General features: G+C 38.5%; 1 protein-coding gene across 1 annotated transcript in view; it reads right to left on the minus strand.

The window, feature by feature from the left end:
* Positions 1-5,415: 5,415 nt before the first annotated feature.
* commd10 (COMM domain containing 10) overlaps positions 5,416-24,950 on the minus strand; it is a 69,461-nt gene continuing 49,926 nt past the window's right edge. The window contains exons 6-7 of the mRNA XM_078396314.1: positions 7,050-7,109; positions 5,416-6,143 (exon numbers count right to left, since the gene is read on the minus strand). Of these exons, the coding sequence (XP_078252440.1) occupies positions 6,105-6,143; positions 7,050-7,109 (99 nt within the window). The 3' untranslated portion in view covers positions 5,416-6,104. The remainder of the gene's footprint in view (positions 6,144-7,049; positions 7,110-24,950) is intronic.

Consider the following 24,950-nt stretch of genomic DNA (forward strand, 5'->3'; position numbering starts at 1 on the left):
ATATCTAAAGTAATCTTTTGAATGTAATCCATAAATTTGTTGTAATTCTTGAAATGAAAGGAAAATTTTTTCCCTATAGAGATCTCCCATCTTATTAATTCCACAGTTTTTCCATTGTAAAAAACCTTTATCTATCATTGAAGGTTTAAATGTGATGTTATTTACAATAGTAAGAGCTAGTGGTATACATTCCAATTTTAATGTTTTCTTTATTTGTTTCCAAATACGTATTCCACTATCTATTATAAGGTTTTCACTATAGGTTTTCTTACTTATTTTATTATTGGCAAATAAAATCGAACTAATTTCAAAGGGCGAACAATCTTCCTTTTCCATTTTTAACCAGGTTGGTTGTTTATCTGTCTCTACTAACCAAAAGTTAATATTTTTAATATTGACTGCCCAATAATAAAACATAAAATTTGGTAGAGCTAGACCTCCATTTATTTTTGGTTTACATAAGTGTTCTTTTTTTATTCTATGGCTCTTATAATCCCAGATAAAGTTAGTGACTATGGAATCAATCTTTTTTAAAAAAATTTTAGGAAGATATATCGGAATCAGTTGGAAAAGATATAATAATTGTGGAAGAAAAATCATTTTTATTGCATTAATTCTACCTATCATTGAAATTGGTAATGTTTTCCAATATAAAATATTTTTATTTAATTTATTCAATAAGAGCGGAAAATTAGATTTAAATAAAGAATCAAATCTTTTTGTTACATAAATTCCAAGATATTTTATTTTTTCGTTTGCTATCTTAAAAGGAAATTGTTGTAATATATGTAGATTATTTACCCTTATCGGCATAAGTTCACTTTTATTCCAATTAATACTATATCCTGAATATGATCCAAATTCAGTTATTAATTTTAGTAAATTTAGAATACTAATTTCCGGGTTTGTGATATAAAGTAATACATCATCCGCATATAAAGAAATTTTATTTTCAGTATTTGTGGTGTCATATCCATATATTTCAGGATGTGTTCTCACCCGTTGAGCTAAAGGTTCTAATGCAAGTGCAAACAATAGTGGGGATAAAGGGCAACCCTGTCTGCAGCCTCGAAATAGATTAAATTTATTTGATAGTATTTGATTTGTTATTATTCTAGCTGTTGGATTGGTATATAATAATTTAACCCAAGTGATAAACTTCTCTCCCAAATTAAAAAATTCCATAACCGAAAACAAATAAGACCATTCCACTTGGTCAAAGGCTTTCTCCGCATCTAACGAAATAATTACTAAGTCTTTATTAATACCTCTTTTCGAATATATAATATTATATAATCGTCTGAGGTTATATGAGGAATATCGTTTTGGTATAAATCCTGTTTGATCGGGGTGAATTAGTTTATTAATAACTGTGCTTAATCTTTGTGCTAATATTTTCGTTAGTATCTTTTGATCAGTATTTAAAAGAGCTATAGCTCTATATGATCCTGGGTCCTCCAGATCTTTGTCTATTTTAGGTATAAGTGTTATAATAGATTCATTTAACGTTTCTGGTAGTTTCTGATAAGTATAGATATTTTCATAAAGTATCTTCAGACGTGGTGTGATCAGATCATAAAATGTTTTATAAAATTCCGAACCGATACCATCTGGTCCCGGTGTTTTACCATTTTTTAATGATCTGATAGATTCTTCAACTTCTTTTACTGAAATTTCCGCATTTAGTGATTCTCTATTTTGTAAATCCAACCCCTTCAGATTACATTTTTTAAAAAATGCTTCTATTCCTATCCTATTTTCTGTCGTTTTAGCTGAATATAGATTTTTATAATATTGCAGAAATCTCTCATTAATATCTTTAGGTTGTACTAAAGGTTCGCCAGTATGTGATTTAATCCTATGGATTATTTTTTCTCCTTCCATCTTTCTAAGTTGACGAGCCAGTAATTTATGAGGTTTATCTCCAAATTCAAATTGTAATTGTTTGGTGTATTGGTAATGTTTTACGACTTGATCTGAGTATATTTTATTTAATTTATATTTCAGTGCAGCGATTTTATTATGTATTATTATAGATGGATTAGCAGCGTTCTCTGTATCTAATTGTTTAATCTCCTTTTCTAATTCCTGTTGTTCCCTCCGATTCTTTTTATTATAGAATGCTTGAGAAGACATCATAATTCCACGGACATATGCTTTAAAAGTTTCCCATAATAGGGCAGAAGATATTTCCGGTTTATCATTTATTTCGAAAAAAATCTTAATATGTTCTATAATATATTCCTGAGTTGTTTTATTTTTTAATATTTGTGGGTTAAATCTCCATTGTCCCCGTTTTTCCATTTTACCATTTATTTTAATCATAAATGTTAAAGGTGCGTGATCTGAGATTGTAATATTATGGTATTTTGAATTATAAGTGAGTGAGATAAGTTTAGCGTCGACCAAAAAATAATCTATTCTTGAATAGGTTTTATGTACAGGTGAATAAAATGAGTATTCTCGTCCAGTTGGGTTTTCCACTCTCCAAACATCTTTAATATTACTAGTATCCATATATGCATTTAATAAGTCACTGGAATGTGATTTGGTTTTCCTTTGTCTTGTTGATCTGTCTAAATAGGAATCTAAAGTACAATTTAAATCTCCTCCAATTACTAAGTTATGTTGTGCTATTTCCGGAATGCAGTTAAATATTTTCTTAAAGAACAGTGGACTATCAAAGTTTGGTCCATATACATTGACAAAAATCATTTTTTGTGCATTTAATTCTCCTATTACAATAATGTATCTGCCATCCTTATCGGTTATAGTTGATGTATGTTTGAATAAAGTACCTTTCCGAAATAATATTGCTATGCCTCTTGATTTATGTGTAAAAGAAGAATGATATGTTTTATCTATCCATTTAGCTTTCAGCCTATGCTCGGCATCTTTTTTTAAATGTGTTTCTTGGATGAAAATCACGTCAGCTTTAATTGCTTTTAAATGTGCTAATACTTTACCTCTCTTAATTGGTTCATTAATACCTTTAACGTTCCAACTGCAAAACGTTATTCCTTCATTCCCCGTATTCCTTTTTAAATCTTGCATTTTTTTGTCTATGGGGGTCTATAATAGAGCCAATGGTTCAGTTCGACAGACCCGACCCCGCACCCGAACTCTGAATAGATGAGTTTTAAGACTCTTAAATGCCTCTCACCTATATATCTCCTTTGCTCCAATTTGTAACTCCGTTCAAACTGAAAATAATAATGATAATTTGTAATAGAAAAAAAAAGAGAATAGGTTAAAAAATTAGTATTGTGCACAAAGAAGGAAAAAACTACATCTAATGTTAGTGCAGTTAGTGCTAGCCATACTAGCATGGCTACCCATCTACCGACTTCCGTAGTTGATGTTTCGAACTTATCCAGCCCCTATATTTCTTGGAATTTTTATTCCATAGCAATATTTTACCGGGGGTATATCAAATTCCAATAGTCGGAAGTGTTAAGATACAAATAATAAAACCCAAAGTTAAAGGAAAAATAAAAGTAAAAATAACAATGAAAATTACTAGCAGGAAATAAAAAAGAAAAAAGAGAGCAGATTTCCAAACATAACAAATAAAATCAAGCTCTGTATTTAACTCTGATCATTCCATTATAAGTAACTTTATAAGTAAGTATTAGTCATTAGTAATAATTATTGATTCTAATTATTAAAAATACCGCGGTATAATTTTAGTATTCATTAGTTAATTATATTAGTAGCGCAGTTATTAATATCCATGGCAGAATTTCCGATCCACTTCTTGATCCGGGTTAAAATGTAGGCGTCTGAATGGTATGTCTGCAGCTGGCATGGAAATTGAAGCTGTGAATAATGTGGAATGTTGTCAAATGACAAGTAGGATATAGATCAGTTGAAAATTTGTGCAAATAGAGTTTAATGCAGAGAAGTGTGAGGTGCTGCATTTTGGCAGGTCAAATGCAAGAGGAAAGTATTAGGTAAATGACAAGACCCTTAGGAGTCTTTATATACAGAGGGATCTTGGGATGGCGAGACAATAAATATCAGATGCTGGAATCTTGAGCAAAAAATAAAGTCCATAGTGCAGAGGTGTAAATGCTCAGCTCCCTGAAAGTGATAACCCAAGTGAATCAGATGATAAAAAGGCATTTGATATGCTTGCTTTCAACAGTCAGGTCACTGAAAGTAAAAGTCAGGAAGTTATTGTAGCTGCATAAAACTATGGTCTAGCCACATTTGGAGACGACATGCAGTTTTGTCATTGCATTGCTGGATGTGGAGGCTCTTCCAAAGAGACCAGGTAATTCCCAGCTTTTCAAAAATGAAGATTCATATTTGTTGGATTACACTATTTCTACTGAGAGGAAGATTGCTCAGAAAAACACAAGTTGCGTTCCTTTCTTAGGCAAAGGATAGAATGCAAGGTCAGCTAAGTTGCATTCAAATTGTACACTGCATTTAGTTCAGTATGGTTCAGGGTTCCCCTCAGTCTTGGATGGTCCAGAGAAAACAATCCAAGCGCAGCTCAAATTACTCTGGTTGTGGTCACCACAATACACAAAATATATGCTTCTACTCGAGGAGATTCATAGGGACATTGACGTATCTGGAAAAGAGTTATCTGGAAAGATTGGAGTTGTTTTCTTTGCAACAGAGGAAGCTAAAGAGAAACTTAATTGAGATGTGTAAAATTGTGAAAGCCAGGTGAGAATAGGATGGAAATTTTTCCCTCCATAAAGGAATCAAAAACCAAAGGACTTAGATCTAAAGTAGCTGGTAGTAAAAAATAGGTGACAGGAAACAAGAACTATTTCAAATACTAACTTCATATTTTAAAACCTGGATGTATACTTGAAATGCCTTGATCTGCAGGACTATGGACTAGCCTCAGAATTAAAGAATGTTCTTTTAGGAAAAAGATGGAGAAATTTATTTAGTTAGAGGGTGGTGAATCTGTGGAATTCTTTGCCATAGAAGGCGGTGGAGGCCAAACCAGTGGATATTTTTAAGGCAGAGATAGATTCTTGATTAGCACAGGTGTCAGAGGTTATGGGGAGAAGGTAGGAGAATGGGGTTAGGAGGGAGAGTAGATCAGCCATAACCTCTTTGCCCAATTCTAATGAAACACATTTTCATACAAGATTATAGTTGGGGATACAAAGAATAAATGTGCTCAAAACCTGCCATTAGTCACAAGTATAACTACTGCGTGCAACAAAAGCTTTTCACTGTACCTCAGTACACATGACAATAAACTAAACTGAACTAAATTACCGTAAATCATTTGCCACTGCAATTGTATAACCATAACTCGGTGAGCATGCTCGCAGGGGAGGGAAGGGGAGTTATTCACCACTTTCGTATAGCATCGGAAAGATACCACACACAAAGATCTGCACAGTAAAAATCCACATTCAAAAATCAACAATTCTGTATTTCATTTAATGCAGAGGATTCCACTTCAATCCTTTCATCTTTAGCCTGAAACTCTATGAACATTTAGAGACAACAGAATGGGTTGTTCTGACAATTGAACTCAACTGGCAATGAAAAAAATGGCATGGCATGTAACATAATTCAATTGTTGTTTGGTTTACTTGTACAATATGGGAAATGTGGCAAGAACAGTAAAGACACAATTGTAACTTTAGCAAGTGTAATTCTACAGAAGTTTGTGCTAATAGTGTGAAATTCATGCATGTCAAATACAGCTTCAGAAAGCAATATTAAAACGGTGCTCAATCTTTCCTAAAGTTATGTTATAATTTTTTTTAATTTTTTTATTCAAACATATCCTTTCTAATCTGGCAGAGGATAAATTCAAAATCACATCATGGTTAGAACATTAATATGTACTAAAATGCAGTCAATGAGCCTGAATTAAAAAGAGGCATTTCATGGTCCATCAGCATTCAGTTCAAGTGCTACTGAATTTTCAGTAACAATTTGTGAAAGCCAAGAAAAAATAATCAGTGACGATATCAAAAAGTGGTAACGACATAGCAATGCTACATAACTTGATGGAAATAATTCATTTGATTCCTGCAGCATGTATTACGTGATGAAAACTTCAGTTATTAAATTTACAGTTGACTAAAGTATGCTTCCAGTGGATGCGAACATCTTGTTCATGTAAGAGAGTCCAACTGTGCTTGAATAGTTTCCAACTACAGAAGATTAAAAAAAAGTATTTTAGATAACTCTTATGCATTGAACATTGTCACAGAAAACATTTGAATGTAACAAATGTGAAGCAGTGCAAAGGACATTTATTGAATTCAATTTGTCCAAGGTCAATTCAGTAAGGATTTATTATGTTTCAAATTCTGTCACCGTAGCCATTTTACAGGTCATACAAACCAAAAGCACAAACAGATGCAATGTCTTGGACTTGCAGGGAGAAACTGGAGCAGATATATCAGTGCTCACTGTTATAATGGAGAAATTCTAACAGCAATTTCCGGAGTTTGTAAGTTTGTCATTGAACACAAATCTAGAATCTGGTATCAGTGGAGTACATTGACCACATCTCTTGGTCAGGACAACCCCTGCAACTCTAACCCAGTGCCACTGCCAGGACAATGGGTCTTTTTGGCCAAGTTAAAACTACATTTTAAGTTAAACTTACTATTTTCACCTTCTTGCACTGATGTCAGATTGTGCTTAATCATGGTAAGATTGTTACTGGTCTGTATGCAAAAAAGGAATTTCAATGCTGACGGGGATTGTTGTGGGTGGATCACGACCAGGCACTGGCTTAAAACACAGTATAAAATTATATTAACAAGATCTATTAGCTATTCATTGCTGAAAACTTACACCAAGGACTGCAGAACTTTCAAAAAGAGTATGTAGTTACATTCATAGGTAAACTCTAAAGGCAGCGTTCTATGCCATTCGAAATAAATCCAAAAACTAGCTCTTCATGCTTTCTTCTCAGAGGAAATATTTTGTACAACTCTGAAGCCAGGAAGCCAGATATATTTCCATCCTGAGCATCTGCCCCCTCCCCTCTTCAATATTATTAAAGTAGGCTGTCAATTGAAATTTGCCATAAAATTGAAAAAACTCACCTTGTTGTAAAAATCTAAAAGTTCTCTATGGTTAAACTCCACAAAAATGTTTTCTGTATTCTGTATAAAAACAAAAGTATTATTTTATTCATTTGTGAAATGAATGCATTTTATTAGCCATAAAAAATGTAACTCCTTTTATTACACATGATAAAAGCATTCAGTTAATGTGCAGATGAGCCACCAATGGAATGGAGGACATAAATATTCTGAGCATGAAAATCAAATTAAATTGATCAAACATCTGCATTTTCCCACATCACTCAATTTTAGAAAAGTCAATTATTTTTCCAGACATCTTTTAACTTTGCAGTGATTGAAACAGTTGTAATGAATGCCAGTTGCCAAAGTCTGATCCTCAAAAACAATCAAACTTAGAATATACCCACAAGATCAACTAATGGAACATCAAACATTATGAAAATCTATTTACCAGTAAAACTTTATCAATTTGGTTAAAACCAAACTTTTTTCTAAAAATAGAAACGCAATATTGTATGCAATTTTCCACTTCTCAATTACATAATAGTTTCTATTAGTGATAAAACAGATAAAAATATGCAATGTATATGAAAACAGTGCTTCTTTAGTTGGCACAATCCTGCCTAGGCTGAACCTTTGGTGCAAATTAAAAGTTACAACAAATATTCCTATTCACCCAGAAAGTAGTGCTGCAGCATCATACTGTACAGATAAATCCAAGTTAGAGCCCATCAGTCTGCATGACTTTAAAAGGCAATTCAACTTTCACCATCACTCAACTTATTGAGCCCATCCTCCAGGCATTTTACATGTGTAGTGCTTTGATTTGAAGTTTTGTAAGGCAGCAATCAGAACATTTAATAGGAATATTTTATAACAATAATGGGAGTCAATTAGCTAACTTTTTCCATAATTGCACAATGATTTAATAGCAAACAGTTGACACTTTTACAGACATGCATACCAGCTATGCAATCTCCTCTAATGACTTTGCCATCTGTACAGTCTCAAGTGCTTGTATCATTCCCATTGTTTCTTTTTGCAAGAATCTTTTTTGTTAATTGTAGTTAACAATAAGTTCCTCCTCCAACACATACTGTCTTCAAAATATAGAGTCATAGAGTGATACAATGTGGAAATAGGCCCTTTGGCCCAACTTGCTCACACCGGCCAACATATCCCAGCTGCACTAGTCCTACCTGCCTGCGTTTGGTCCATATCCCTCCAAACTTCTCCTATCCATGTTCCTGTCTAACTGTTTCTTAAATGTTGAATAGTCCCAGCCTCAACTACCTCCTCTGGCAGCTTGTCCATACACCCACTACCCTGAGAGTGAAAATGTTACCACACGGATTCCTAATAAATCTTTTCTCCTTCACCTTAAACCTATGTCCTCAATTCACCTACTCTGGGCAAGAGACTCTGTGCATCTACCCAATCCATTCCTCTCATGATTTTATACACCTCTTTCAGATCACCCCTTATCCTCCTGCACTCCAAGGAATAGTGTCCCAGCCTACTCAACCTCTCCCAACAGCTCAGACCTTCTAGACCTGGCAACATTCTCGTAAATCTTCTCTGTACCCTTTCCAGTTTGATAACATCTTTCCTTTATTATGGTGCCCAGAACTAAAGACAAAACTCTAAATACGGCCTTACCAATATCTTATACAACTGCAACATGACTTCCAAACTTCTATACTCATACTCTGACTGATGAAGATCATCGTGCCAAAAGCCCTTTTCACCACCTTATCTACCTGCAACTCTACCGTCAAGGAACCATGCATCTGCACTCCTAGATCCCTCTGCTCTACAACACTCCCCAGAGCCCTACCATTCACTGTGTAGGTCCTGCCCATATTTGATTTCTCAAAATTCAACACCTCACATTTCTCTGTATTAAATTCCATCAACCTTTCCTCAGTCCTATCGATCAAGATTCTGCTGCGATTTTTCCCAATCATCTCCACTATTTGCAAAACCACCCACTTCTGTATCATCAGCAAATTTACTAATCTTGCCATGTATGTTCTCATCCAAATCATTGATACAGATAACAAACAGCACCAAACCCTGAGGCACACTCTTCTTCAGCTTTTAACAATAACTTAACAGAACCAGTCTTAAAATTCTAGATCATCCTAGATAATGGAAATCCAATTTTGAATTATTTTCTCTATTTTGCTGAAAAGAAATTCCTAAAATGATCTAGCTTGTTATTTCCTGCATCAAAAACAAGCATATTGGCATCAAGTAGGATGGAGTCCATTTTTAATTCAATTCCAGCCATTCTAAAACATTTGCAATTCAAATATTAGTTTATCACCATAACTACTTTTATCAAAAGCAGTGATGCACTTCAATCAGTCTGGAGCTTGCATCCTGTTCAAGTTCCCCATATCTTTGTTCCAGCTTGAAAGAATGCTTAGTTGTCATGACCTGCAAACATGGAATCTAACCAGAAGTTAAAACAGTCGCAACCAAACAGACAAGAGAGATAGTCCTGACATGTGGAAAGAGCAGTTATAGAGGCCCATAATTTAAATAGGTGTACACAACATTATATCAATTACACCGAAAGTCTGAACTATATCATCAAAAATGCTGGAAGGCACAAACAAGAATGTTAGGAGAAACAAGAAAAATCATTTCAAGATAATTATTTTCCCAAAAGACACTGCAACAGAAAATTGTTTACATTCAACAGTACCCTCCACACATGAAAGCTAGTTACATGCAAGTGCTGCCTTCTGAACACATTTCAGAGACCATATCACACCATTTCCACAGCGACAGACTCTCGGTGCACTGGAAACAACAAACTCACTGATTGTTCCAATGTACATCTACTTGTGTGCAACCTTCATCTCTCATGGCCTCATCGTATAGATATTCCCCTCATTCTAGCTATTCCTTCCCCACCTACTCTGCATCTGAAACCTAACTTGATTCCTCCCTTTAACAATCTGACAAAAGGTCGCAGACCTGAAATGTTAACTTTGTTTCTCTCCAAGGAGAATACATAACTTGCTGTGTGCTTCCATCAGTATCTGTTTTTAAACTAGAGTCTAAACGTCACAATTTTCTCTCGCAGCTTCATACACCAGCACCACCACAATCCAACGTCTAGAAGACTGGCCCGAGAAAATGTTTTTACAAATGAAAATGTGTTTAACTGCATTAAAAATCCTACCATGTTCAATAACCATCTTTCTCGATAAAACCATGAGATTTCTGTACTGTATTTTAGCACCGTGAATTATTTTGTTAATAGCATTGGTTTATTATTGCCACAGGTTTCAAGATACCATGAAAAACTTTGTGTGCTATCCAGTCAAATTATACTAGACGAGTTCAATCAAGCCATACACAAGGACAATAGTCTCGCACGCCACAGAGAGAACAATAATCGTGTATCTTGTTGCAGCATTACAGCTGCAGAGAAAGTGCAATGGCCACAATGAGGCATGATTGGGACTATATTCTTAGTTTGTGGGGGCGACCGTTCAGTAATCTGATAATGGACAGGAAGATGCTGTTCCTCAATCACGTGGCATGAGTTTTCAAGCATCTGTCCAATAGGAGAGGGGAAACGAAGGAATGGCCGAATTTGTCCTTGATTCATGCTTTCTTGAGGCAGCATGAAGTATAGATGGAGCTGGTGGGCTGCTGCATGCACCCGGTTGGTGTGATGGACTGGGTTACATACACAATTCTTTGCAATTTTGTGTAGTTGAGTATATGCCAAGCATTGTACATTTGAAAAAATACTAATTATTATTTTGCTCTTCTGATGAGTCAATCATAAAATGAGAGTTTGCACAAAATTTGGCCACAGCAGCATAGAGACCATTTAAAATGACGACAAGCTCTTAAACAAACCGCCTTCTCACTCTCAATCAATCTATCTTGATTCTAAAAGTTTATCTGCAAAGTTCCCTCACCATAAACTCACCCTTGTGCCTTTCTCCTTGTAAATATCCAAGACAGACAAATGCAACCACCAACTCATATTTTGCAATTTAGTGGACAGCAGAGCCTTCTTTACAAGTCAGATCTGCACATGGCAAGTCAACGAGCATGAACGGCTGGCAGCTAGGCAACGTTCAGCCTTGTGTTCAAGACCTCTGAATGCAAGTTGCACACTATTGTTGCACTGAAGGTCTCAGACAAAGTCTACGGATCAAGCCTATTAACGCTTGGACATTGAGATGCATGTAGGCCTGCCTGCAAGTGGAACATCAAAGAGCATGAGCAGTGCACCTATAAATCTGCACTGGACACGGAATCCACTTTCAGCAGACATAATTGGTATACATCAACCTGTTTAACCATGGTGCAGAATATGAAGGCAGATCTCATATTCCATTTCATCACAGGCCTAAGGCATATCTCCTTTATCAGAAGTTTGGAATTCCACTTGCAAACTCAGATCGTGGCCATTCGGAGTTCACTATCAAAGGATCTATAAGATATTCATATTGCATATTCAGACCCCCAACATTTGATTTTACAAGTTCAGAATTTTGATGTCCAAAATTCAGAATTTTACATCAAAATTCATAATATGGCGCGTAGTGCAACTTTTCAACAAAAAAAAGTATGCACGCCAAATGAGCGTACACGTTGCACTACATTCACGCGTGAAAAACGACTATTATTTTTTTCCAACAGTCTGTAGTTCTTGGACTACATATACAATGTCAGGCCTATCATGAGTATATTCTACTATTATAGAAAGGTTACGACAAAGAAAAAACTGTTGGTTTTTTTCAATTTTGCTTTTTCCTTACACATCCCAATTCTCTTGGTATTGAATAAAAGAACTATGGTCATAAAATGTATGATTAAGTTATGAAGAAAGAGTTTCATTTAAAAAACTGCACATACCTAATTTAATTGAAGACATACTTGCTCCAGTGGTCTTCAACAGCAAATCACAACGGTCCGTGTGTCCCCCAACCCTACTCCCCCCACCGCCCCATCTCCCCCCCACCTCCACTACTCCCCCCCCCCAGCGGCGAGGTGAGACCGGGCCAGCGGCGAGGCGAGAACGGGCCAGCGGCGAGGCAAGACCAGCGGCGAGGCGAGAACGGGCCAGCGGCGAGGCAAGACCAGCGGCGAGGCGAGGTTAGTACAGCGGCGGGGCGAGCGGCGAGGCATGTGCTTTGCGGAAAAATGTGAGGCAAAATCAGAATGGCGGAAATGAAATAAGAAAGCAGAAACATTCCGCCAAATTCGGGTTGGGAGGTCTGCATATTTATCGTTGTTGTTGGGTCTAATGTGCCTATAACGCTGCAGCAAGAAAGAATTTCTTTGTTCTGGTTTATATCTGATGCACAGGACACAGATGCACAAAGTCTTGAACTTTTGATGAGATATATGCAGCTATCCAAGTGCTAACACATTTACTCAGACTGCTGAGCAGTGCAGCTCATGGGAAGCGGTTAACATCTTTCACAATGGCAACATCTGTGATCGTACGACTGCTGCTTGAGCAATGCCTGTTAGGTGGCTAAGCCACACTGCTCCCCACTCCTGGTGAAACAGTTCAATTTATTATGTAGTCCATCACAGCCATTTGCAGATCCCATGCTCAGCTTGGCAGCTTTGCTCAACAATCCGAAAAAAAAATCAGTGGCATCATCAATCATAAATTATAACAACAGTATATCATATCTACAACATGGATTTCAAAAGCATGCCATGATTTCCTCAGTAATACCTGGAAAAGCTGTGACCTCCATCAGTTAAAAGGACAAGAGCAGCTATTGCCACCACAGAAAGTGTGTAGAAGGATGAAAAGCAAAGACATGCGAGAGATAGGTGCAAACAGAATTGTTGAGGATGATTGGTCAATGACTGCATTGACAAGAGACATAAAATTACTTACTGTTGATTTAGCGGATTCTTTTTGTCATGACGTATGCGCACGCAGCCATAGTGTTTATAGCAACAAGGGAAGGTTAACATAGGAGCTGTTATGTTTTCTAGTTGCTCTTCATAAATAGATGTAATGATTGATCACAGCTCAGCTTGTAATGATCATCAGTAATCACCACTGAGAAGGCATTTTTCTTCACCCACTGCAGTTCAAGTTAGAAGAAACTTCTACATTACTGTTAGCTCGGCACGCAAGAATTGTGGCACAGTAACCACAATGGAACAGCAAACCATTCTCAAATGTGTACGCCATATGATTTTAAAGCCACACTGCAGGTAGTAAAGTCAAATGATTGCCGCCTTTGTCCTTTTAGCTGATAGAGATTGCAGGTGCTGCAAAGGAAATCTTAGCAAGTTGGTGCAATCCATTCTCAAATTAATTACTGTGGAATTGTTGAAGCCAATTTAGGTGATTTATGTTGATTGCAAGAAAAATGCTTAAACTAACAAATGCTGCTCAACCATTTTTCCCCTAAAGATTAACTATCAGAGTAATTCAACAAATTAACGGTATAGGAAGTAGCCACTAAGAGCATTGTGTCAATGATGGCTGAGAAATCTAATTTAGATTAATCCCACTTCCAAACATCATAGTTCACAGTCTTGTATATAATGGCCCCACATGGGCTCCTCAGATCATTTTTAAGTTACTCTATGCACAGAAATGCAAGGACTACTGATACCAAGTAGTCATTCTTCTGTCAAGTGAAACCTACAAAACAAATTCTTCACAGCTGCAAAGATTTTAGATTTGTTTAGTCTACTTCAAGACATTGAGTCTTCAAAGGACCAGAGATGAAACAGTAATAAATCCGTAACCTAAAGCCACAGTCGCTCATTTATTAAAATACCTCTACAATTTTCGAGGGCACATATAAAGTTGATGAATGTTACATATTGTAGTCAACAGCAGTACTAACTTTGATGGGATTTATTTTGTCAGTAGTATAGAATTCCTGATGTCATAGTCTAACACCATAGTGCAATAGGTTGCAAAGTTAAATTTCACATGGTGAAGGAAGGGAAAAGATAACAAAGTTAGAGATGTCCAAAATCAGAAAGTGGTACATAGCGAAGAACCTGAAAATAAAATAAATTTTAAAAGGATATGTGAAAGGATTAATTTAATAATTTACAAAACCTATCCTAACTTTCATGTGGCGCAGTGGTGCTGCAGTAGAGTTGCTGCCTTACAACGAATGCAGCGCCGGAGACCCGGGTTCGATCCCGACTACGGGTGCTGTTTGTACGGAGTTTGTACATTCTCCCCGTGACTTGCGTGGGTTTCCTCCGAGATCTTCAGTTTCCTCCCACACTCCAAAGACGCACAGGTATGCAGGTAATCGGCTTAGTAAATGTAAAAATTGTCCCTAGTGGGTGTAGCATAGTGTTAATATGCGGGGATCGCTGGTCAGAGCAGACCCGGTGGGCAGAAGGGCCTGTTTCCGTGCTGTATCTCTAAACTAAACTTGATGCAGGCATCCCACTTTAACTTCCAGCTCACCCGTTCCACCCATACATAGCCCATTGATTTTAAATAAACAAAATTCATAAACAAATGTAATTTGCAAATAAAGAATCGGGTCTATTTGCAAACAGGTCCTTAAATTAGAATTTAATTAAAATTGATTAGGTGAATTATTTGGATAAAATAATCACAGGATTATATGCTACTGATATCACAATACAAATTTGGATAGAGCATGGTACAAATCGAAGGTATCACAAAATGCTGGAGTAACTCAGCAGGTCAGGCAGCATCGCATTCATGTTTCACTGTCCGATATTTATCCTTGCATTAGGGAGACAATAAAAATGAGTCATAAGTTCTCAAACTGATGTATATACCAAAGTCTTCTCTGGGTAACATGCAGGAGTAATTTCACATAGTTGGGTGGATTCCATTTTGTTTTGTAATAGTAGTGATATTTAACAGAAACCTACCATTCATTGACCAACTACAATGAAACGGCAGTCAAGAAGGCACATCAATGCCTCTACTTCCTTAAAATAATTCAGCATGTTTCCAATGACTCTTACAAACCTCTGCAGATGCACCATAGAAAACATAATGAGAGATTGCATCACAGCTTTGCCAAAGATCGCAAGAAATTGCAGAAAGTTGTAGATGTTGCCCAGTCCAATTACACAAACTAGACTTCCGCCCATCGATTCAGTCTACATTTCATGCTGCCTTAGAAAAGCGGTCAACATACTCAAAGACTTGTCCCACCCTGGTCATTCCTTCTTCTCCCAGCTCCTGTCAGGTAAAAGGTACAGAAGCTTGAAAGGGCGTACCATCAGACTCAGGAATCCCTTCTTCCCCTCTGTCATCAGGCTTCTGAATGGTCCTTCCATCAGCTAGAGTACCATCCACTTCACCTCGACCCAATTGCAGATATTCGACTCTAGAACTGATGTGCTGCCTGCTGAGAACTACATTCTGCACCCTGTATCTTCCCCTTTGCTCTACCTATTGTACCTGAGTTTGGCTTGATTGCATAGTATAACCATATCTAATTGAATAACATGCAAAAAAAAGCTTTTCCCTGTACCTCAGTAAACATGACAATAATAATAAAGCTAAACCTACCAGCTCCCACTGCTGGACTTAGATTTGTGTCCAAGCCAGAGGCCAAAAGCTCGGCCTCTGAAAGCCTGTGCACACTGGCCAAATGTAACAATGAGCTTAACTCGTCTCATCAGTTCTCTCAATTGCTCATCGATGGGCCCCACAATGAAGGTTGTGTGTTTACCAGGCAATGAGTCCATCTTTGTTACAATCGCACCACAGACTTTTTTTCCACCTTTCTCTCTGCAGAGTGCTGCTTCTGTGCTGTCCACAGAGATCGTCCAGATCTCCTGGGTCCTTTGACCACCAAAGGTGGTTCAAAACAGTAGTGATCTAGGCCTAGCTATTATCATTTCTATGCCACAGTTCCTCCTCTCCTAATTACGGTGGTTGGGATACAAAATGTGCTGAATCTCCAAGCAGGTATGCAAACAGGGTGCACTCAAACTGTTTTAAGGAATCAGTCAGTCTGAAGAAGGGTCTCGACCCGAAACATCACCCATTCCTTCTCTGAGATGCTGCCTGACCTGCTGAGTTACTCCAGCATTTTTTGAATAAATACCTTCGATTTGTACCAGCATCTGCAGTTATTTTCGTATGCTAATATAATGTCTGCTGATATTTACACTTTAATTATTCCAATAGCGATCACTGTGCCTTCAGATGTCTTAATTCTAAGCCCCGAATGCCTTCCATATTCCTCTCCATGTCTTCACTTTAGAATTTATCTCCTGTAATTTTACCTGACGTGACAAGGTGTCATTTTGTTCAAAAATGGTTCCTATGAAAAGCCTTAGGAGATTTTCATCAGAGGAGTCAAATCAAGTCAAATTGTTGTTACTGTTGCAGCCAGACAATGTACGTGGCATTAAATTGGTCTCCAATACTATTACCAGGAAAGCAGAATAAATAAGAAAAGCATATGACGAGATAGAAATTTTTTGAATTATACAGGCATCTTACACAGATGTTATCATGATTATTTTTATTTCCAAAATCAATATTTTTAAATGGAATGCAATAATAAAGAATACACCAAAACAACAAATATAAATTAAAGTGGAGACAGATGTAATGAAGGGTTAATTATAAAAGCAAAAATTATACTCAATTAAAATAAATGAAAAAAGATGAGACAGTCCATAGCAAAAATCTATGGTTACAGTTAATCCACACCAAAGAGTGTTGTGCTTTTGCAAACTGGTTTTGTGGGCTGGTCTTATGAACAATCCTCCAGCTTTATTCAAGCCAAAGGACACTGAAATAGAGCTGTGTGTGGTCCACATAATCGCGTTATAATTAGACGCAAGATAGCTTGTCAGTATATCTACTCAGCATCAGCAACAACAGTACTTGTTCAAACATGATCACTTCACACCAACACAAAGTTGCACATATTTCTGGATTTTATGCATTGGAAAAAAGTTTGAAATCAGAAAAAATATATAAAATATTCTCAGATCCTCAGTGGTCCTATACCTAAATATTTCTGTGTGCTTTTCCTTTACACTTAAAAAAAGTAAATGTAGAATCTTAAAGTCAGAGTCATACAGCACAGAAGCAGGCCCTTAAGCCCAACTTGTCCATGCCGAACAAGATGCCCTATCTCAGCTAGTCCAATTATGGGCTTAAAGCATTGTGAATCATCGCAACTAAGGACTCATATTGCAAAGTAAAAATACTTTTCAAATTCATAACGCCGGTAATATTTCACTCATTTTATTAATATAAAAATCACAAGTTCTGGAGTCAATTATTTACAGTCATTTGCCTCAGCTGAAGGATTGATGCAAACCAGCTTGGAGAGGAAAATGTGCTCCTTTTGCAGAGCACATTTTAAGCATACATTTCCTTTTGACACAAGAATTCCTTTGATTTATGAGCGCCAACAAGCCACCCCATTACAATTCTCAGAAGGGGAACTGTGGGAATGATGGGTATCTACATTTTAAATCCTAAATAGTCTTGGTCATATGTATTGTAATATTTTCCCGCTACTGAAACCGGAACGTTCTTATTTTCCCTTCCTTCCACCATCCCAACTTTCAAACAAACGCTCAATTGAAAATCAGGGGACAAACCGATTATTACAATAAACAAAGGATATTATCAGTTCCCCCAAAAAATGCAGATAGTGGAAAACCCACAGTCACAGGGGGAACATACAAACTTTGTATAGACAGCACCCGTAGTCGGGATCAAACCCGGTTCTCTACTGCTGCGCCACCGTGCCGTCCACAAATATTACCCCACTGTTCAAGAAAGGAGCAAAGCAGAAGAGTGGAAACTATAGGCCGGTTAGCCCAACTTCAGTGGTTGGTAAGATTTTAGAGTCCATTATAATGAGGTTTCCGAGTACATAGAAGTTCATGATAAAATAGGCCAAAGTCAGCATGGTTTTGTGAAGGGGAGATCTTGCCTGTTGGAATTCTTTAAGGAAGTAAATAGCAGGACAGATAAAGGAGAGTCAGCGGATGTTGTTTACCTAGATTTTCAGAAAGTCTTTGATAAGGTGCCGCACATGAGGCTGCTAAAGTAGAGGAGAGCTCATGGTATCAAAGGGAAGATACTAGCATGGATATACAGCATATAATCCTCCAACACCTTCGCCACCTCCAATGGGATCCCATGACTGGCCACATCTTCCCAACTCCACCCCTTTCTGCATTCTGCGGAGACCGTTCCCTCCGCAACTCCCTGGTCAACTCCCTTCCCACCCAAACCACCCCCTCCCTAGGTACTTTCCTCTGCAACTGTAGGATATGCAACACCTGTCCCTTTCCTTCCCCCCTCGACTCCATCCAAGGATCCCGACAGTCTTTTCAGGTGAGGCAAAGGTTCACTTGCACCAACCTCATCTACTGTATCCGCCGTTCCAGGTGTCAACTTCTGCACACTGGCGAGACCAAGCGCAGGCTTGGCGATCGTTTCGCTGAACATCTCCGCTCAGTCCGCCTTAACCTACCTGATCTCCCGGTTGCTTAGCACTTTAACTCCCCCTCTTTTCCCAATCTGACCTTTCTGTCCTGGGCCGCCTCCATTGTCAGAGTGAGGCTCAGTGCAAATTGGAGGAACAGCACCTCATATTTCGCTTGGGTAGCTTACACACCAGCGGTATGAACATTAACTTCTCGACCTTCAAATAGCCCTTGCTTTCCCTCTCTCTCCATCCCCTGCCCTTTCCCAGTTCTCCCACCAGTCATACTGTCTCCGACTACATTCTATCTCTGTCCCGCCCACTCCCGTTACATCAGTCTGATGAAGGGTCTCGACCCAAAACGTCATCCATTACTTCTCTTCAGAGATGCTGCCAGTCCCGCTGAGTTACTCCAGCATTTCAATTTAAACCAGCATCTGCAGTTCTTTCCTACACATACTAGCATGGATGGCAGGCCGGTTGGATGGCAGAAGGCAAAGAGTGGCAATAAAGGGGGCTTTTTCTGGTTGGCTGCCAGTGACTACCGGAGATCTGCAGGGGTCAGTGCTGGGGCCACTACTCTTCACGTTGTATATCAATGATATGGATGAGGGGATTGAAGGTTTTGTGGCTAAGTTTGGAGATGATGCGAAGATAGGTGGAAGAGCAGGTAGTGTAGAGAAACCAGGGACTCTGCAGAAGGACTTGGACAGGTTGGGAGATTGTGCAGAGAAGTGGCCACTGGAATACAGCATAGCAAAGTGTGGAGTCATGCATTTTGTAGTAGGAATAAAGGCATGGACTATTTTCTAAATAGGGAGAGAATTCAGAAATCGGAGATGCAAAGGGATTTGGGAGTGCTGGTGCAGGATTCACAAAAAGTTAATTTGCAAGTTGAATTGGTAGTAAGGAAGGCAAACGCATTGCTAGTATTTATTTTGAGAGGACTAGAATACAAAAACAGGGATGTAATGCTGAGGCTTTTTGTAAGGCGCTGGTCAGACCACATTTGGAGTATTGTAAGCAATTTTGGGTTCCATATCTAAGGAAGGATGTACTGGCCCTGGAGGGATCCAGAGGTTTCCGAGAATGTTCCCAGGAATAAGTGGGTAAACATATTATGAGCTTTTGACAGATAAATGCTTCAATACACAAGAATTCATCAAGATAAGCATAGAAACATAGAAAAGAGGCGCAGGAGGAGGCCATTTGGCCCTTCGAGCCAGCACCGCCATTCATTGTGATCATGGCTGATCATTCACAATCAGTAACCTGTGCCTGCCTTCTCCCCATATCCCCTGATTCCACTAGCCCCTAGAGCTCTATCTAACTCTCTTTTACATTCATCCAGTCAATTGGCCTCCACTGCCTTCTGTGGCAGAGAATTCCACAAATTCACAACTCTCTGGGTGAAAAGGTTTTTCTCATCTCAGTTTTAAATTGCCTCCTCTTTATTCTTAGACTGTGGCCCCTGGTTCTGGACTCCCCCAACATTGGGAACATTTTTCCTGCCTCTAGCTTGTCCAGTCCTTTCATAATTTTATATGTCTCTCTTAGATCCCCTCTCATCCTTCTAAACTCCAGCGAATACAAGCCCAGTCTTTCCAATTTTTCCTCATTTCACAGTCCCGCCAGCCCGGGGATTAACCTCGTGAATCTACGCTGCACTGCCTCAATAGCAAGGACGTCCTTCCTCAAATTAGGAGACCAAAACTGCACACAATACCTCAGATGTGGTCTCACCAGGGCCCAATACAACTGCAGAAGGACCCAAATCCTCTCGTTACAATGGTCAACATGCCATAGTCTTAACATTTCTAAGGAAAGCCTTCTTTTACTTTTAACTCGCCTCATAAGGGCTGAAAACTAGTATTTGCTATGGTCTGTTTGATAACTCATCAGGTTTAACAACAACAAAAAGGGGATACACAAAGGAACAGGAAAATGATATGCCCTCCAGGCTGTAGACTATAAAATGATTGAGGAACGTTTGAAATTTCAACATAACTGAGGCCAGTAAAGTAATTTATACAAGATGTAATTTTAACAGCTGAAAGCTCTTTACCACTTCATTGCCTACTTGCACTCAATATTATTACAATGCGCTAGTAACAATACTTCTATTGTTATTATACTGGGTATACCTAGGCGTATTCCAAAGCTTGGGGCTGCTGGCAATATTTTAAACCATTAAATTCACACTCAAGTTTACATAAGCATTGCTGATAACTGCATTAACTGTTCTATTGAAAATCAAGATTCTAATATCCTTAATGCACATAAATCAACATAATTCACTGCACACAGAAAGTAATTAAGAAAAATGGCAATTTTTTCATAAGAGTATTTTTGTCTAGAAATTAAGCTACTCAGAAATCAGAGACCCATAAAGGCTTTGCACTAGCAGTTTTTAAGTTAGGAAAAGATCACAAATTATGACCCTCTTCCAATCGAGTCCTCCTTACAAACACAACTAGAAAAGAATCTCCACCACATATCTCATGCCAATTAATATAATCTATACCAATGTGACACAGCTACAAACTTAGCTCCCTATTGCACCCTCATAGCACCAATATTGATGACACCTGCTCAATCTTGGCACAGCATTGTTGCCACTAGTTATAGGTGTTTTTGTGATTCAAATGACTGAGAAACAGGTAGGAAAAATAGAGAACATGCTTCCAAATTCAGATTTGGAAAGAATGAAAGAGATCCACAACTCGAAAGAGATCATTTGTGACAGGGAGGTGTGGAAAACTCGAGGGGTACAACCAAGTACTAAAGTCTAGGATCTCACGTAGTAAAACCCACAGAATCGAGAAAGAGGATGGAATACATGCAGCGAGGAATACCGTGATATACAAAGCTTAGAGATGAAAACCCCAAACTCTTGTTACTATTGACATATTCAGCAACCATTAGTTCCAACACTCTAACCATTCAACCAGCATTTCTTCCTCCATCCACAATCACAGTCTCCCTCTATCCTCCAAATCCTCCTGATCTATTTTAAAGTAATCAAGATTATCTAAAAGAAAAAAAAATCCCACCTCAAATATAAAATTAATATTATCATGGCATGCAGTATTTTCTTCACATATTCTATTTTGGGTGCAAGTTGTCTGTAAAGAAATACATTTGACAGCACAAATGCTGCTTTTTGACAAAGAAACAATTTGCATATTGTAGACAGGTGAGGCTACTTCATTAACAAGAAAATAATTTAAATTCATAGATTGCGTATGATCGAATCAAGTTATTCACTGTCCACAGTTATTCAGAATTAGTCACTAAAATTATTTTTCATCCGAAGAAGCACAAATTGTTTTAAAGACATTTCTTCCATGTATTTTAAAAATGTTTCAAATGATGTGAAAATTTTATGCAATTGCAGCAAATTGCATATTTCATTTCTAGGAAAAAAAGATTTGTTTTCCCAAAGATAAATATCCCTTTTCTCAACGATGTAGAGCATACACAAGTTCTTTATGAGTTTGTACAATACTGTATAACTTCACGCAAACATTAGATATATGCTGCAATGAGCAAAAATAGAACAAATGAAAGATTACTAATTATGTTTCATTAACCTTGCATTCATCCAGACCAGGGGCCTCCAAACCTTTCAGCATGAGGGCCACATTATATATTTGCCACATTTTTGCGGGCCGTAGGAAAAAATAAAGAAGTGTGAGTTTAATAAATTTAATGAACTCAAAGTTTAGACTAGGTTACATTAGATTAGATTAGGAAAGGTTAAACTAGGTTAGGTTAGATTAGGTTAGTTTACATTAGGTTTATATGGCAACAAATAAATAATATTCAATTTTTAAAAAGCGCTTGAAATATATATATATACCGTAGGTATACAATTATTTATAAAAAACAGAAAAAATACAATGACCACTACTGGGGGAGAGAGAGAGGAGAGAGAGGAGAGAGAGGGGTAGAGAGGGGTAGAGAGGGGGAGGTGGGAAAAACAAACACAAGGGCAGTTGTTTTTCAGAAGCCCTGCATCCCCGGGGTGAGCGGCGGTGGCGAGGAGGGAAGTTTCACTTGTGATTGTTCTTATTTTGCTGCGTTAGAGGGAGACGGGGCCGGGGAAGAGAGTGGAGGAGCGGCGCAGATCTCGCTGGCAATGGGAGAGAGGGGAGAGGGAGGGACCAGCCTCCGCAAGTGGCGGCGCTCCTTCACCGGACCCTCTGACACCCTCCCTCTCCCCGCACTCCCACTCTCATCCACTGCTCCCTCTACCCCGACTCTCTCCCCGGGGTGAGCTTTGGCGGCGGCGAGGAGGAAAGTTTCCTTGAGTTTGTTGTTTGTGAGGCTCCGGGTCGGTGGTGATCTGCTCTCCGGTGACCCTTCGCCGGCAACCTCTGTCCCCATCACCTAAGAGCTTGCTGCGGGCCGGATAAAATCTGGTGGCGGGCCGGATGTGGCCCGCAGGCCATAGTTTGGAGATCCCTGATCCAGAATATAGAAACCTAGGAAGTATTTTCTTAGTCCACAAAGTGCACAATATTTTAAACAATTTGTTGTTACAAATAATAGTGGACAGAATTTAGAAATATAATAGGACACAGAAGGTGGTATATTTGCCATCTATTAAAATGCAATTTTTGGTATTTCATCGTAACATGCCCTCACTTTAATGCCCTAGATGATATTAAAAATCCTACACCATGATTAGAGCAGCCTAAGGATAGTGGGTTTGAGAAATAAATTCTGTTTCTCCCACCACAGGTCCGGAGAAAAAAACCCCATCTTGGTCAAAGCACATAACAAAAGATTATCAGCGGTTCCTATTGTAAACATATTCAACTGAAACTAGAACAAAAGAGCATTATTTCAAGACCTAACAAGAGAAAAAAAGACCATGGAGTATTGTGTGTAGTTCTGATCGCACCATTACAGGATGTGGTGGCTTTGGAGAGGGTATTGAAGCCATTTACCAGAATGCTGCCTAGATTAGAGGGTATTAACTACAAGGAGAGATTGGACAGACTTGGATTGTTTTCTCTGTAACGTCAGAGACCGATTAAAGTATATAAAATGATGGGATGCATAGATATGGTCGAGAGTCAGAAGTTTTAAGGTGGGAGGGGTAAAGTTTAAAGGAGATGTGCAAGTTAAGTTTCTTGTTGCACGGAGAGTGGTGGGTGCCTGTCATGCACTGCCAAGTATGGCAGGAGGCACGTACACTTGTAGAATTTAATAGGCCTTTAGACAGACACGTGGATATGCAGGGAATGGAAGGATATGGATCACATGCAAAGATTAATTTAACTTGGCATCACATTCATCACAGATATGGTGGGGCGAAGAGCCTGTTCTTGTGCTGTACTGTTCTCTGTTGTAGAAGGATCAATGTTGGGAAAGTTATTTGAATGAGGATTCCATGACAAAGCAGAGAAATTGATCATTATGTGTGAACAGTAGGTCACGATTGACTAATGTAATCTAAAAAAAGACAAACTGCTGAAGCTACTCAGTGGGTCAGACATCTCTGGAGAATGTGGATAGGTGACGTTGACAGCCTTCTTTAGACTGATTGGGATGGGTGGGGGAAGAAAAATGGAAGAGAGCAAGAGAGGCAGAGAGACAGTACCAGTCTGGTAGATAATAGGATTATACAGTGGGTGGGGGGGTGGCGGGTGGAGGGGGGAATAGGTTGATAGACAGATGGTTGAGCAAAATTTAGTTACCTAAAATTGGAGAATTCAAAGTTCTTACCGTTGGGTTGTAAGCTACTCAAGCGGAATACGAGGGTCTTATCCTCCAGTTTGCATGTGGCCTCACTCTGGCAATGGAGGCCCAAGACAGAAAGGTCAGTATGGTAAAGGGTAGCAAAGTTAAAATGGTTAACAACCAAGAGATCCAGTTGACCTTGACAGACCGAGCATGTGGTCGGCGAAACGATCATTGTATCTGTGCTTCATCTCGCTAATGAACAGGTGGTCACATAGGGAACACTGGATGCAGTAGGAGTTAGAGGAGGTGCATGTGAACCTCTGTCTCACCTGGAAGGACTGTTGGGGTATCTGCATGGAGGTGGTATAGGGGTATAGGAACAGGTGTCATAACTCCTGCGGTTGCAGTGGAAAGAACCTGGGGAGAGGGTGGTATTAGAGGTTTGTTAGGAGGTAATGAGGATGGTGGCCGGGGCAGTATCTACCATCTTGTTTACATAGACTTCCAGAAGGAATTTGATAAACCAAGAAATTATCGGAAAAAGGTACATTAAATTGCGGTGATTGGATGGCAATTTGTCTGGGAGGTTGAAGAAAATAAGTCACTGCCTGAATGGATTTGACAAATGTGTTCCACTGGGGTTGCAGCTTTTCACCAAACAAATAAATGGCACAATAAAGAAATGGAAGGCAACAAAGAAACAAGACTGATTCTAATCAACTCTGCCAATCAGCCACATTGGAACAAATGACCACCTCCTGTGCAGTCATTCTGTACAATTCAAAGGTTA

The sequence above is a fragment of the Rhinoraja longicauda genome, chromosome 3 (assembly GCF_053455715.1).
Source record: "Rhinoraja longicauda isolate Sanriku21f chromosome 3, sRhiLon1.1, whole genome shotgun sequence".
In the NCBI taxonomy this organism is placed as follows: domain Eukaryota; kingdom Metazoa; phylum Chordata; class Chondrichthyes; order Rajiformes; family Arhynchobatidae; genus Rhinoraja; species Rhinoraja longicauda.